At 38.7% G+C, this 12,694-nt stretch overlaps 1 protein-coding gene across 1 annotated transcript; it reads left to right on the forward strand.

Moving 5' to 3' along the window:
* The first annotated feature begins 537 nt into the window (after positions 1 to 537).
* On the forward strand, positions 538 to 8,081 carry TMED5 (transmembrane p24 trafficking protein 5). Its single transcript, XM_054285792.1, has 4 exons — positions 538 to 720; positions 2,323 to 2,420; positions 3,113 to 3,296; positions 5,186 to 8,081. Exons 1-4 carry the CDS (start codon positions 538 to 540, stop codon positions 5,402 to 5,404), a joined length of 684 nt encoding a protein of 227 aa, XP_054141767.1. The 3' UTR covers positions 5,405 to 8,081.
* Positions 8,082 to 12,694: the final 4,613 nt, after the last annotated feature.

Below are 12,694 nucleotides of genomic sequence, written 5' to 3' on the forward strand. Positions count from 1 at the left end.
TCCGGTGCACCTGCCGGGGAGCCCGACAAGCGAACGGCGCACCCGCGAACGCGCTAAACTCGCCTCACTGCCCGTGACCAGCGCAACGAGAGGTGAGAGCGAACCGGCCCCGGGCGGGCGGGCAGCACCAGAGCCAGGGCGGGGAGTGCCGCAGGGGCTCGGGCTGGCGGAGAGCTGCGGCACGGGGCGCAGGCGGCCGTCCCTGAGCTCCGAGCGGGCCGGTGCCGGGGCCGGTGCCGGTGCCGGTATCGGTGCCGGTATCGGTGCCGGTATCGCAGCCGCTCCGTCCCCGCCACAGCAGCGCCCGGCGCCGCTCCCGCCGCGCTCGAACTCCGCGGGGCCCTCACGGCGCAGGCGCGGCCCCGCCGCCGGCGCGCTGGGAGCGGGAGCGGCGCGTGCCGCCGCGGTGCACTGTGGGCGGGCGGGGCGCGGCGATGCCGGGGCGGCGATTGGTGCGGCGGGGCGGAGGGGGCGGGGCCATAGCGGGCCCGCCCCGCCCCTCGGTGCGTGCGCGCGGGGGCTGCAGGCGCTGCCGCGATGGGGCCGCGGCTGCTGCTGCTGGTGCCGCTCGGGTGCCTCGCGCTGCTGCTGCCGCCGCCCGGCGCCGCCGAGTTCAGCCCCTCCCTGGACAGCGACTTCACCTTCACGCTGCCCGCCGGCCGCAAGGAGTGCTTCTACCAGCCCATGCGCAAGGAGGCCTCGCTGGAGCTCGAGTACCAGGTCGGGCAGGGCGGGAGGGGGCGTTTCCCCGCGGCGTGTCCCGAGGGGAGCCGGGGTCCCGCGTCCCGCCGTGACGGCGGCGCTGCCTCTGCCCGTGCCCCTGTGCGGCGGCCCTGCTGCGCGCAGCTCGGTCCTGCCCTCCTGCGGCCCCGGCCCTGAGGGGCAGTGCCTGCCCAGGGACGCGGTGCCTGCCCCGAGCGGCGGCTGCGGGGCTCCCCAGTCTGCCCCGGGCAGCCCAGCCCGCAAAGCCACGCTGGAATTGTACACTGCTAGAAGTTCAGCCTTAGGGAGTTAAAAATTAACTTACGTGCCTTTTCAGTTGTTCTAATACGTTCTTCTGGTGGTTTGGAGGGAATTTTTTGTTTCTACTTTAGAGGAGCTCAAGGCGCCATCCTTTAAAAGGGCCGAATGTAGAAAGTTCAGAGTTGTGACCTCGTGTTGTAGCCCTAAAGCATAAGGAACTTGTGCTGATGCACAGAGCCCGTACTTTCCTATCTTTGTGCTGATATGAAACACTTTTCATCTCAACGATGAACGTTTTACAGAAACAGCCCAGTTTAACAAACTATCGTTAAGATTTTGCTGTCCTTCTTGAGTGGAGTTTCCCAGAGATGTCTGGGCTAGATCTCGATCTCAGACGTTTCCCCCCCCTTACAACAATGACTTTTTTCCCAGTAAAATAGGTACAGGAAGGGAAGCTGCACTGAATATTCTTCCACCCTGTTATGGTGCCTAGAAATGGGCCAGAATCTCTCTCTTCCCCTCCATCTGTTTTTCCCCTCTGTTTCCCAAATGAAAGACAAAGCTGAAGTTCATAGTTTCTCTAATTTCTAATACTGTCACATGCAGAACTGAACAAGAATGAAAGAGAGGTGTTCAAGCTTTGTTTAGAGTCCTGTCTAAGCCAAACAGAAGTTTATTTTGCACAGAGTAGGATTTTACGTTGATCATAAGCTAAATAAAGACCTTATTTTAGAAAGGACTAGTGTGTATAACATATACTTACCTTATTTCTACTCAGGCAATAATTTCTTAGCACTACTCTTAACAGTAATGATTTGGTTTTCTTTTTGAATGTGTAGAAAAGGAGCTCTGTATATTACTGCATATAGATTTATTTTGTACTTAATTATATTCGTGGCTAAAGCATAACAGTATTTAACACAGGATGCAGGTAATTCTCCAAAGACATCATGTAAACACTATGCTAATACAAGCAATCAGTGACAGCAGCCACAGAAATGCCAGATTTAGCCATCTCTTGTTGGTATTTTTACAGGTTGTCTAACCCTGCCTGTTGATAAAACTGCATGCATTCTTAAAAGTAGTTAGGGAACGATTCAATATAAACCTAGCCTGGCAGGTTTAGATTACATTTAGTTTAAGATTCTGAAATTGCTAAAATGCTTTTAGGTTGAGCTGTTTTTCCATCTGTTTCCAATTAATTTGGTGTCAGCTCATCCAGACAGATTAACCTTTCGGATTATTTTATTTGTCCGTTCCCTTAACTACAAACATTTGCCTTCCCTATAAATGTTGCTGTCAGCAATGCAAACAGGAATTCAGCTGGTCGGAGGTTGGTTATTTTTGTTTGTTTCACAGGTTCTAGATGGAGCAGGATTAGATGTTGATTTTCATCTGCTCTCCCCAAAAGGTGAAACTCTAGTTTTTGATGAAAGAAAATCAGATGGAGTTCATACGTAAGTTTAAAATCTTCAAACTCAGAAGTGTTACACAAAGAACTTTTCTGCTTTCTTTAGCAAATATAACTAAAATGAAGGTTGAGTACTTTTTATTCCTTGGTATTACAAAAGACGTTCTAATAGGACAGTTTGAGAATATCAATTTTCTTTTTATAAACACTGAATGCTTTTTACATGAATTGTACCATGAAGTGAAGTGTATTTTTGTTTTAATGATAGCTGCTCATGTTCAGTGGATAAAAATCATTATTATGGAGTTGAAAAAGGTCTCCATACCTAATACCAAAAGATCATGTGAGTCATACAAATAAGAAGCTAGAAAGTCCCCAATTTTTCCAGTCCTTTTTTCAAAGTATGTAATATTTGCTGTAATTTTACTATACAGTATAAGAATTCCACTTATTGCATATTTTTTGTAATGATTAGCAAAGATTCAAAATCCCCACAAATAAATGAAAGCAACTTGCTGTCGTGATAATTTTGAGCCTTTGGAGTTAGTAGGATTGTTTTGCTGTGACTGTGTAATCTGTAAAGTGTATTTAGAGTTCCAATTTTTATACAAAAAGAAGATTTGGTTATTTCTAAGTGCACAATTGTCAGTCTTAAAGGGAAGGGTATGCTTACAAAACCTGACTTTTTGTGAACCAGCACAGAAAGTGTAGTTAATCATATTTTGCTTATATACACAGTGTGGAAACAGAAGATGGGGATTACATGTTCTGCTTTGACAACACATTCAGTACCATTTCTGAAAAGGTAATTTTCTTTGAATTGATCCTGGACAATATGGGAGAAGATGGTCAAGATGAGGAAGATTGGAAGAAGTATGTTACAGGCACAGATCTCCTAGACATGAAGTTGGAAGATATTCTGGTTAGTATTTGATCTTTCTTGCTATTCAATGTAAGAGCATTTGGAAAAAAACTCAATGTCATGTGGCCATTCTGCCTTGGACTGTTGTGTCATCCTGGAATGTACTCCAGGTCCATATATTGCTTTTACTAATACAGGAAGTCTAGCACCATGGATCTCTTGTTTACACAGAAACTTGAAGATTTTTTCAGAATAGGCCCTTCATCAGCAAGAAAAAACTGCCTAGCTCTCAGTCACTTGCTTTCCAATTCAGCTTCCTTTCTTCCCTAGCAGCAATGAAATGAATACTTGGAGCATTAAAGTATTATTTAGTCCCAATGGTGTAGTTGGAATTACTGCATCATTTTTATCAATGTTTAAAGGTAAAGTACTGTGCTAGCCTCTCCATCACATCTTTGCATTTATTGCCATAAACACAATGCAGGTTTTTAAATAACAAACCAATGTTTAAAATATTTTATAGGTGTATGATACACTTTTAAATAATAATAAAACCAAATACAGAATCTGAAAATCTGACCAGATCTTTAAAAGTAGCAGTTAAGACACTTAGAAAAGAGGAAAATTTCTACATGAAGTTATGAAAAAATCCCACTCACACTAATCACAGAAAATACTTGAATGGATTTGATAAATACTCGTTTACATACTGGTATCTCTTCCAAAAAAAAAAAAAATAAATGCAGAACCTATATTTGAGAGCCTTGAAAATCTTACAAAGTAAGTAATTTTTGTAAAGTTAAGATTAGTATTTAATCCCATTGTTTACTTAGCAAGGTCTTACTTTCCCTGCAAGCTCTATGAGGACCAACATAAGCACTTAGTAGTTTAATTCCTTAATGAGAACACATTTTCTGGCAAAAATAGGGAATTACATCTTTAAGTTTAAAGCTCTTGTGTGGTGTTCATTTTCCTTGTTGTGTAACGGTGAACTTTATCATCATAACATTATTTGGCTCCCCAGAATAGCTATTTGGAAATATTTTTGTTAAATATAAAACAGAGAAAATGTTACTGCAGGCTTTAGCCTTATGGTTTTGGGGATTTTTGAAAATGATTAGCCTCCTCTTACTGCAAATGTTACTCTTCTCACTGTAAGTTACTTCAGGATCCATAATTATATCAAGAACATCATTCAGCACTGCATGAGATCAGCTTTTGTCAGTATCTATTACATGATGGATGAAACTTCAGCAGATCATAGGACCAGATGTTTACTTACTAAGTGCAGAATAAAGTGTGAATCTTGAGAGCTGCTGTTGTCATATCTGGAGTGTTCATGTACTTCCTCTAGTTCCAGGGTCACACTTTATGTCCTTTCTAGGACCTCCAGTTGTCCTGTTCAAGATTTATTGTCAAAATTCTGCTTTTGTATCAAGGCTGAAGCAGCAGTTTATAGCCACTACAGTGGAAACACCAGAAGCAGACAGGAAAGTAACATTATTGTAGTTTTCTTTTGATACAGATATAGCCCTGATGGTAGTTTCCATTTAAAAACTCCTTAATTTTATTATGCAGCAGAAAAAACTCTGCATTTGCTTGCCACTACACAATTTGTTTTGAGACTAGTTCTGCAGATTCACTACTTTTTATTAGTCCAAATAGGTTTGATTTCTCTCTTACCTCCCTACCTATAAAAGAGAAAAAGGAAAATTACTACAGAACACTAATGCTACAGTAATTCTTTTTAGCCAATACACAATAAACAGGTTAGACAAATTAATGAAAACTGTGATGATGTGTATATTTTCAAATTAAATTAACTCTTCACTTGTCAAGACATTGAATTACAGATGATAACATGATGTTAATAATTTTGTATTTGCTGCAAGATCTACACTTAATTCAGGTGGGGTTTTTCCTAAAAACACTCTTTTGTCACTTACCAGGAATCCATCAACAGTGTCAAAGCCAGATTAAGCAAAAGTGTCCAGATTCAGACCCTGCTCAGAGCATTTGAGGCTCGTGACCGAAACATACAAGAAAGCAACTTTGACAGAGTGAATTTCTGGTCCATGGTCAACTTGGGAGTAATGGTGGTGGTATCAGCTGTTCAGGTTTACATGTTGAAAAGTCTCTTTGAAGATAAGAGGAAAAGTAGAACTTAATATTCATTAATGTTCATATTATGATCATAACAATATAACAGCTATGGGGAGAAGGGAGCAATAAACTACAGTAAAGACTATAAAGACCTTTCAGATTCCTTCGAAGAGAGTAAAAATCAGGTTTTAAATTCATATTGGGCTTTTTGGATGTGATAGTGCTGGTCTTGTTTGTGTTTGGGGGTTTTCTGTTGTTTTTTGTGGTGGTTGGTTGGGTTTTTTTTAAATATGAACATCATGCCTCTTCCCAAGCTCTCCCATTTTTCCAAATGCTACTAATTATTTTTTGTACTTGTAGGATTTGTTAATGATTGTTAATTCCTATTTTATGCATAGCACACTTGGTGCATATGCAAAGTAATATTAATATAACTGTCATTATCTTCATTTTCACATAAAAGTTTAAGTAGTAACTTAGACATTGGTTGAGTTGCTGTTAAATACTGAGTGAATTTACATGTGCCTAAGTTTACAGGATTGGTAGTTACTGTCATTTTTCTTCAAAGTTATATGTTTTTTTAAATCCTTAGTTTTTGTTCTTTGGCATCATGGAGAAACACTGGGCTAACTATGTAAGAACATGAGATCTCTTTTTATAACAGAGGACTAATATCAGCACTTTAAAAAAAGCACCATCAATGTGAAATTGAGGCAGTTTTGAAAAACAAGTGGAGAAAATAGATACAATTCCTGTTCAAAAATCCTTCTGTCCTGTAGTTGCAAAATCCTGTTTTCCTTTGTGGCTGTTACATGAGACAAGTGAGTACATGGTATACAAACAAATACAGGCACACTGTGAAGTATGACTTGCAAATTCTTAGTTACTGTAACCTCATGGAATTGATAACTATTTAAAAATTAATTTCTCATGGTTTTTTCCTTTTAATAAAGGCTGGGGTTGTTCATGGTATGCCAAAACAAACATTGATTATTGTAGTCTCAAAATCCCTCTTCTTTTCCACTTTATTACAACTCTGACTAATGTTAGTCAGGTGGCTTACATAGACATATAAAACCAAAGCTGTTCACCTAAACTTTCCTTTTTTACTCACCCTCCCAAGTCTTTCAGCTGTAAGTACATTCTTCATATAACCCATGTTTCTGTACCTAGCTGTTCATCTGAATAAGGCACAAATCACAGGAGCAGTAAGTGCAGGCCACAAATTTTATGATCAACTGAATATGTAGTATCACTATCACTAAGACAAAGCTAATACCAAATCAGAAATTTATAATATCTAGGTAAGTGGCTTTTAACAGTGTAGTGAGGATATAGACTTTTTGCCAAAACCCCTGGTGCATGAGAATTCACTTTTTTTAAGTAGTTTCAAGTTAGTAATTTTTACAATGTGCCAAGTCATTGGAATTTCTTGTATAAATGTGTTAACTGCATTTTATCATAAGCTTTTTAAAAACTTTATTAAAAACACATTTTTAAAAAGTGTTTTAAAAACAGTATATGTAGTAGTATTGTGCCTGTTGTGGGGTCATCTGTATGAATGGCAGAGTTGCAACTTTGAGACTTTCTGTGATTAAATAGTGTTTTATGAATAAAAACAGGGTCAGTAGGTGCATTGAAGAAATACATTGTTCAAAAGAAACAGATGCTAGCAAGGGCTACAGAACATAGAAACAGCACTTCAGCTTCAACTTCAGAGAAGAGGACCTAGCAATAATATTTCTAAATAGTTTTTATAAGCAAAATAATTATTATTAGTATTACAGAACTTGTTATAGAGGGCTCCAAAGGCTGTTGAGCTACTTCATCTTTCTGCAAAACTGTGTCCAAAATAAGACTGTACCCCTTTAAGGTTTTGTGTATCTTACTTCCATATGATGCTTTCTATTCTAAACTGCCCAGAAGTAGAAAGCTTATTTCTGTGATAAGAACAATATCTAGGAAAAAATAATTCTTTCAGCTAAAGTAGCAAATAATGTTTTCCTGCCACTTCCCTGTCCCTCTCCCAGTAGCACTATACCATGTTGTTATCTATGCTTGCATCACCATGTGTGATGCTCCAAACCAGCTGCAAAATGCTGAAGCAGCTCTGGGAAGCTGTGACTAAGACATCTACCTCTGCTCTCCAAGCTACCAGAGTCAGGATTTCAGCTCAGAACTCCAATAGATAAGCTTCTGCCAAGTTTTCCAAGGGCACGTTAAGGGATTGGGTTCCCCAGCTGCTCTGCTGTGCCTCTCTGTAGCTCCACATCAGTGGCAAGGCCGTGTGGTGTCCCAGCTGAACCTGCTGCTGGCTGCAGCTCAGTGTCTCCTGTTACAAACAGCCAGCTCTGGGAGAAGGAAAATGCAACAATTGGCAGCAGAGTTCATCTGGAAGAAATTATTGTTCTGCAACCAAGAGCTCTGACTGTATTTGCTCTTCATTCAAGGTCCACTATAGAAAATGAAAGAGGGAATAACTGGAAAGGTTCCTTGACTTTGGCAGATGGAATATGTTTATGATGGGTGAAGGATTTGGCATTCTAACTTGCAGTTAAGTAACCTTGTACTTGGATTTTGAAGAGTAGATTGCTTTTGACTGTATAAAATTTACAAAGGAGAATATAAATTACTTTTTTTTTTCTTAATGGACTTTTTCTTCCAAATTAAATGTTTTAAGACTTGCAGATGTTGAATAATTATGCAAAACTGAGATTTTCAATAAATCAAGTTTAAACCTGTGTTTGTGTTTTGTAATGAAAGAAGAATGCTATGAATACCTGTGAATGCTGCAAAAGATGAAGGATGCTAAGCTAACACGACATTTGGTTTTAGTAATGCAGCTTTTTAATTTCTTCCTTGTGCAGTTTTCAAATTCTGTTCTTATTCACTGAAAATATCAACTTTATCAGTGCAAATAATTTGAGATTTACACAGGCATCAGATGAGATCAGATCAAAATCTAACCTCTGGACTTTGTAAGAGAAAGTGTTTAACATACTTAACTGTATTCCAGCAGCAAACATCAACAGGAAATAATATAACAATCTCAAGCTCACAATTAAGAATCTCATATTCATAACTAGTAGTAATTTATATGATATCATATATTTATATTATTTATAAAATAATACCCAAGATCCCAAGAATAAAGCTCAAAATATTGGAGCATTTCTTTGGCTAATGGAGTAAAACATGACAAATCCAAGCTTGTTTACCATTGCACAAGACTCCTGAGACAGCCAGGCGTGTCCGGAAGCCTGCAAACCACATTGTGAAAGCATTGAAACAGGAACTTCCTTTATGCTGTGTTTTGAATCAATGACATAGATCATGAAATGCTGAAGTACAATCTTATGTTGGCAGATTGGGCAATTAGTAGTAGAAGCAACAGAGATTTGACTTGAAATCAAGTACATGAGCAGAAAAACTCTTTAAGAGCTATTTTTGGACACAGACATGAGAAATACCTGTAGAAGTTCCCTTTCCTGATCTCCCCAAGCATGCACGAGAGAAATGCCACCTTCTGCCTTCACTTCTGTGCACACAGCACAGCCTTGTGCCTCAGCCTGGCACATTGTGTCATTGCTCAGCAGTGCAGCACGGCCTTGTTTAACTCCACTTGTTTGGCAGGGTGCAGCACCAGCCTCACTCCGTGACCACATGGTACAGTGTTAAGACTGTAGTTTTAAAGATTTTACTCAATTAGTCATAGCAATTACTTTTCTTTTAGCTGTATGGAACTTTTTTTAATATTTATATGGCAATCTCTTCTAAAGACTCATTATCCCAAAAATTTCATTAAGACAGCCTGAAACTAAGAAGGCTGAGCTGTATCTGATAGCTTTAAAAACTAGTAGTTCCTTTCCTGTGTTATAAAGAACAATTCTCCTCAAGACTTTCATTTGAGAACTTAGCCACTTGTGGTGTAGACAGGAAACACATCTCTTAGTTACTACTGAGAAATGGCTTCTGTAAAGCCCTTCCTTTTCCATGCTTTCCCCCTGGCTCCAGCAGTACTCTCACAGAAATTCACTATTCATACAGGAGGAATGCTGTATGAGTAACACAGCACAGAGGTGAGTAAGCACAATTTACACAAATCGCTACAGAAATTAAAAATGCAATCAAAAGCTACATAACTTACTGTTTTCAAAACCAACAATTTACATAACTGTTGATTTTTATCACAGACAAAAATAATAAAATAGTAATAAAATAATGAAAAACAACTTAAAAGTAGTAGTAAGCCCACCTACACTGCTGAAGTTTCACCAGAAGCATCTGAGTTACATCTCTCATGCTATCAAGTGCTATAGCTGACAATAGTTAATGAGACTCGGAACCCGTACTGTTCACAAACTCCTTTCTTCCCTTCGTGCATACCAAGTTTCTGGAAACAATATCCATCCTCATTCTCCATCTGCTACCTGCTAAAGTGGAACACAGGTACATAAGGAAAGCATAGATTTGCCAAAAGAAAAGTTCTAGAAGCATATATCTACACATTTCAACCTCATGTAAGGAGACCTGAGATTAAACATCTAATAAAAGTCCTTTTCTTTTATGCTTAAGGATTTAATGGAGTTAAAACCTCACCAATTGTCCCTTAATTCCCTTTCCCACAATTTCCAACTATTGTTGATGATCTTTAGAATTTTACCCGTAGTACTTTCTGGTTTCTGCTATCATGCAACCAATTTGTGAAGTTATGAATACCAGATTAGAGCAACCAAATAACACAAAGCAGGCAACCAGTAATGATCATGAATGAGGAAAACAGGTACACAGCAAAGCAGTAACTATCCCACCAGATGCTGACACAAGCAAATGCAACAACAGCCAAGTGTTGTGAGTATTCATTAGAGAATGGCAAAGCACAAATGAAGGGCTTGGAAGTGGTGCTTACAGAAAAAAAAAACTTTATTTAGAGCAAGATATAACTATTAATTAGCTTCCTGCTTTAAAACAGGTTTTGAAATAAATAAGCTTGTTAAGAGTAAAACTGCAGATGTCAGGCTTGGAAGGTACTGTGGTGAACATTAAATAAGCAGAAGACTAGGAAACCAAAACCACATGGAAGTCAATCAGTGCCAAACACTAAGTAGCTAACAATGGGAAGCAATCTGAATATTGTCAAATTGAGAAGTTGGAAACATAAATTAGAACAAGAAAAACGCACACTGATGAAATAGTATCAGTAAACAGATTAGAAGATTATATGAAAAGAATGGTATGAACTACAGCTGTATTTGAAAAATTAGTATCTGCTGGCAAAATATTTTGGTACTAATGAAAACCAGAATAACTGTTGATATTATGGTATATGGAACTCAATACTGAAATATGTACAAACCTGATTTAAAAAATAGAGATGGGCTAGCTGAGAACATGAAGGGATTCAAAAATGCAGAACATTAAAACACCAAGACAATACAAAACATCTTGTTGCATTGTTGCTGAATGACAAAATTGAAAGACAGCAAAAGTATAAAATTTCAAGCTCATTCTCAGACTGTGCACAGCTTGTAATGGTATTGGTCTTTTGTTTTCCTTTCTATTGTCCTGTACTACCTTTGCTAAAAGATAGTTGTTTCCCCCTCCAGCTTCCTTCAGGGACTCCAAAGGAGACTCTTTTCCCCTGTCCTTCATTTCACCACACCTCACCTATAGATGATTCAATTTAGAAAAAAAAACCTAAACACCAGCAAGCTTTTCTACAAACATTGACAACCCCAAAGTTTAACTCATGCATAAATGTTTTTCTAACTAAACTAGGATATCAATAGATCTGACACCTCAATATGGGTATTTAAGTTCAACATTGACCAAACAATGTTTCAATGTTTCCTAAACCCTTTTCTCCATTTCTACAAAAAGTAATTTTCTTCCATCATGCCCTTATTTTTCATTCAGACAGATGTGATCCAACTAGAGATGTGCCTGAACATATTACCAGCATAGCATTTGCAAGACTCCTCCTCTTCCCTCTGTGCACAGAACTGATGCTTCTGTCCAGTTTATTCTTATCACTCTGTTCTATAGCTCCATCATCAGCCTTGGTATGTTCCATCTCCATTCACCAATTTCCTTAAAATATAACACTAAAGATCACTTTAGTAGGATGTTCCAAAGACAAACCATTTTTCTGTTTATTAAATTATCTCCCCAGCCCCTAGAAAATAAAGTGCTTGTCTTCACCTTTAAAGGCCTTTTTTAATGTATGTCTTCATCATGTTAAATTAAAATATTGACCTTCATTTCATGTACCATGCTTAGAGATTTTTCAAAATTCCTTGGTAATCTCACTCAAAATGCGTCATGCATAGAAAAACCATAGTTTTATTCAAAATTCCTGTTGAAGTATTGTTGAGAACAATGATTTGACAAATAGTTTGCTATGATGCATATCTTACAATTCTGACCAGCATTGTGCCATTATTTCTTTGCTGTCTTGTTCATGCGATATCTATATTTTTAGAACTGTCACAAGAGACTTCTCCTATCTAAATACTACTGTAATACAAATAAAACATAATGGAAAAATATTAAATATACACATAGAAATGGTTCTAAATCAGTGACCACAACAAAGTTGAATTACATATATTTACACACATGCGTACATACAATGATCGAGTTATACCAGAATGAAATCATTACATACAGCAACATTTGTCTTTTCCTTTAGACACACCACTACTACATACAATGAAATTCACATAAAATGAGGAAGGCATTTGTAGGTGTGCTTTAATTACTACTCTAGCTCTATCTTCAGCAGCACTATTGCAGCATTTTCCAGTACATGACACCTTGTAACAAAGCATCCCTCAACCATAGCTGGAACACCAGTTAGTGTCTATGTGCAGGGCAAGTGTCTCCAGGACAGGAACAGGAAAGCTAGTGATTGGGAAGTGATGGATGGGAGGATGCCACCAAGTATGTGCTTCACAAGAGTACAGAATCAAAACTCATTCTTCTCTCTCAAAAAATACACACATTTAATGTTGGTCTTTTAATTCTAAGAGAAAAGCAATTCCAAAAACACAAACTGAACATCAGAGTTAAGTCAACCACCGTGATAAAATGAAAACAACATTCACAATAGTTAGGTCTATGGACAGCTGAAGTTTGACAAGTATTTTCTCCCCACACCTCCCCCACTTAAGTCCCCAAGTACATTCCAATATTTATCGTTAAAAGAATCTTTATGAAAAATACTGCTGGTGTTCAGTTAGAATTAAAGGACTTGGATAAAGTGAAACAATAAAGACAAATACAGATGGTGTGAGTAAGGTTACAAAGGCTTTACATTTTGCATTATCTCAAGATATAAACATTCAAAAATTAAC

Source organism: Melozone crissalis, unplaced genomic scaffold (assembly GCF_028551555.1).
Source record: "Melozone crissalis strain CALT ecotype California unplaced genomic scaffold, PUWL_Pcris_2 ptg000045l_1, whole genome shotgun sequence".
Classification (NCBI taxonomy): Eukaryota; Metazoa; Chordata; class Aves; order Passeriformes; family Passerellidae; genus Melozone; species Melozone crissalis.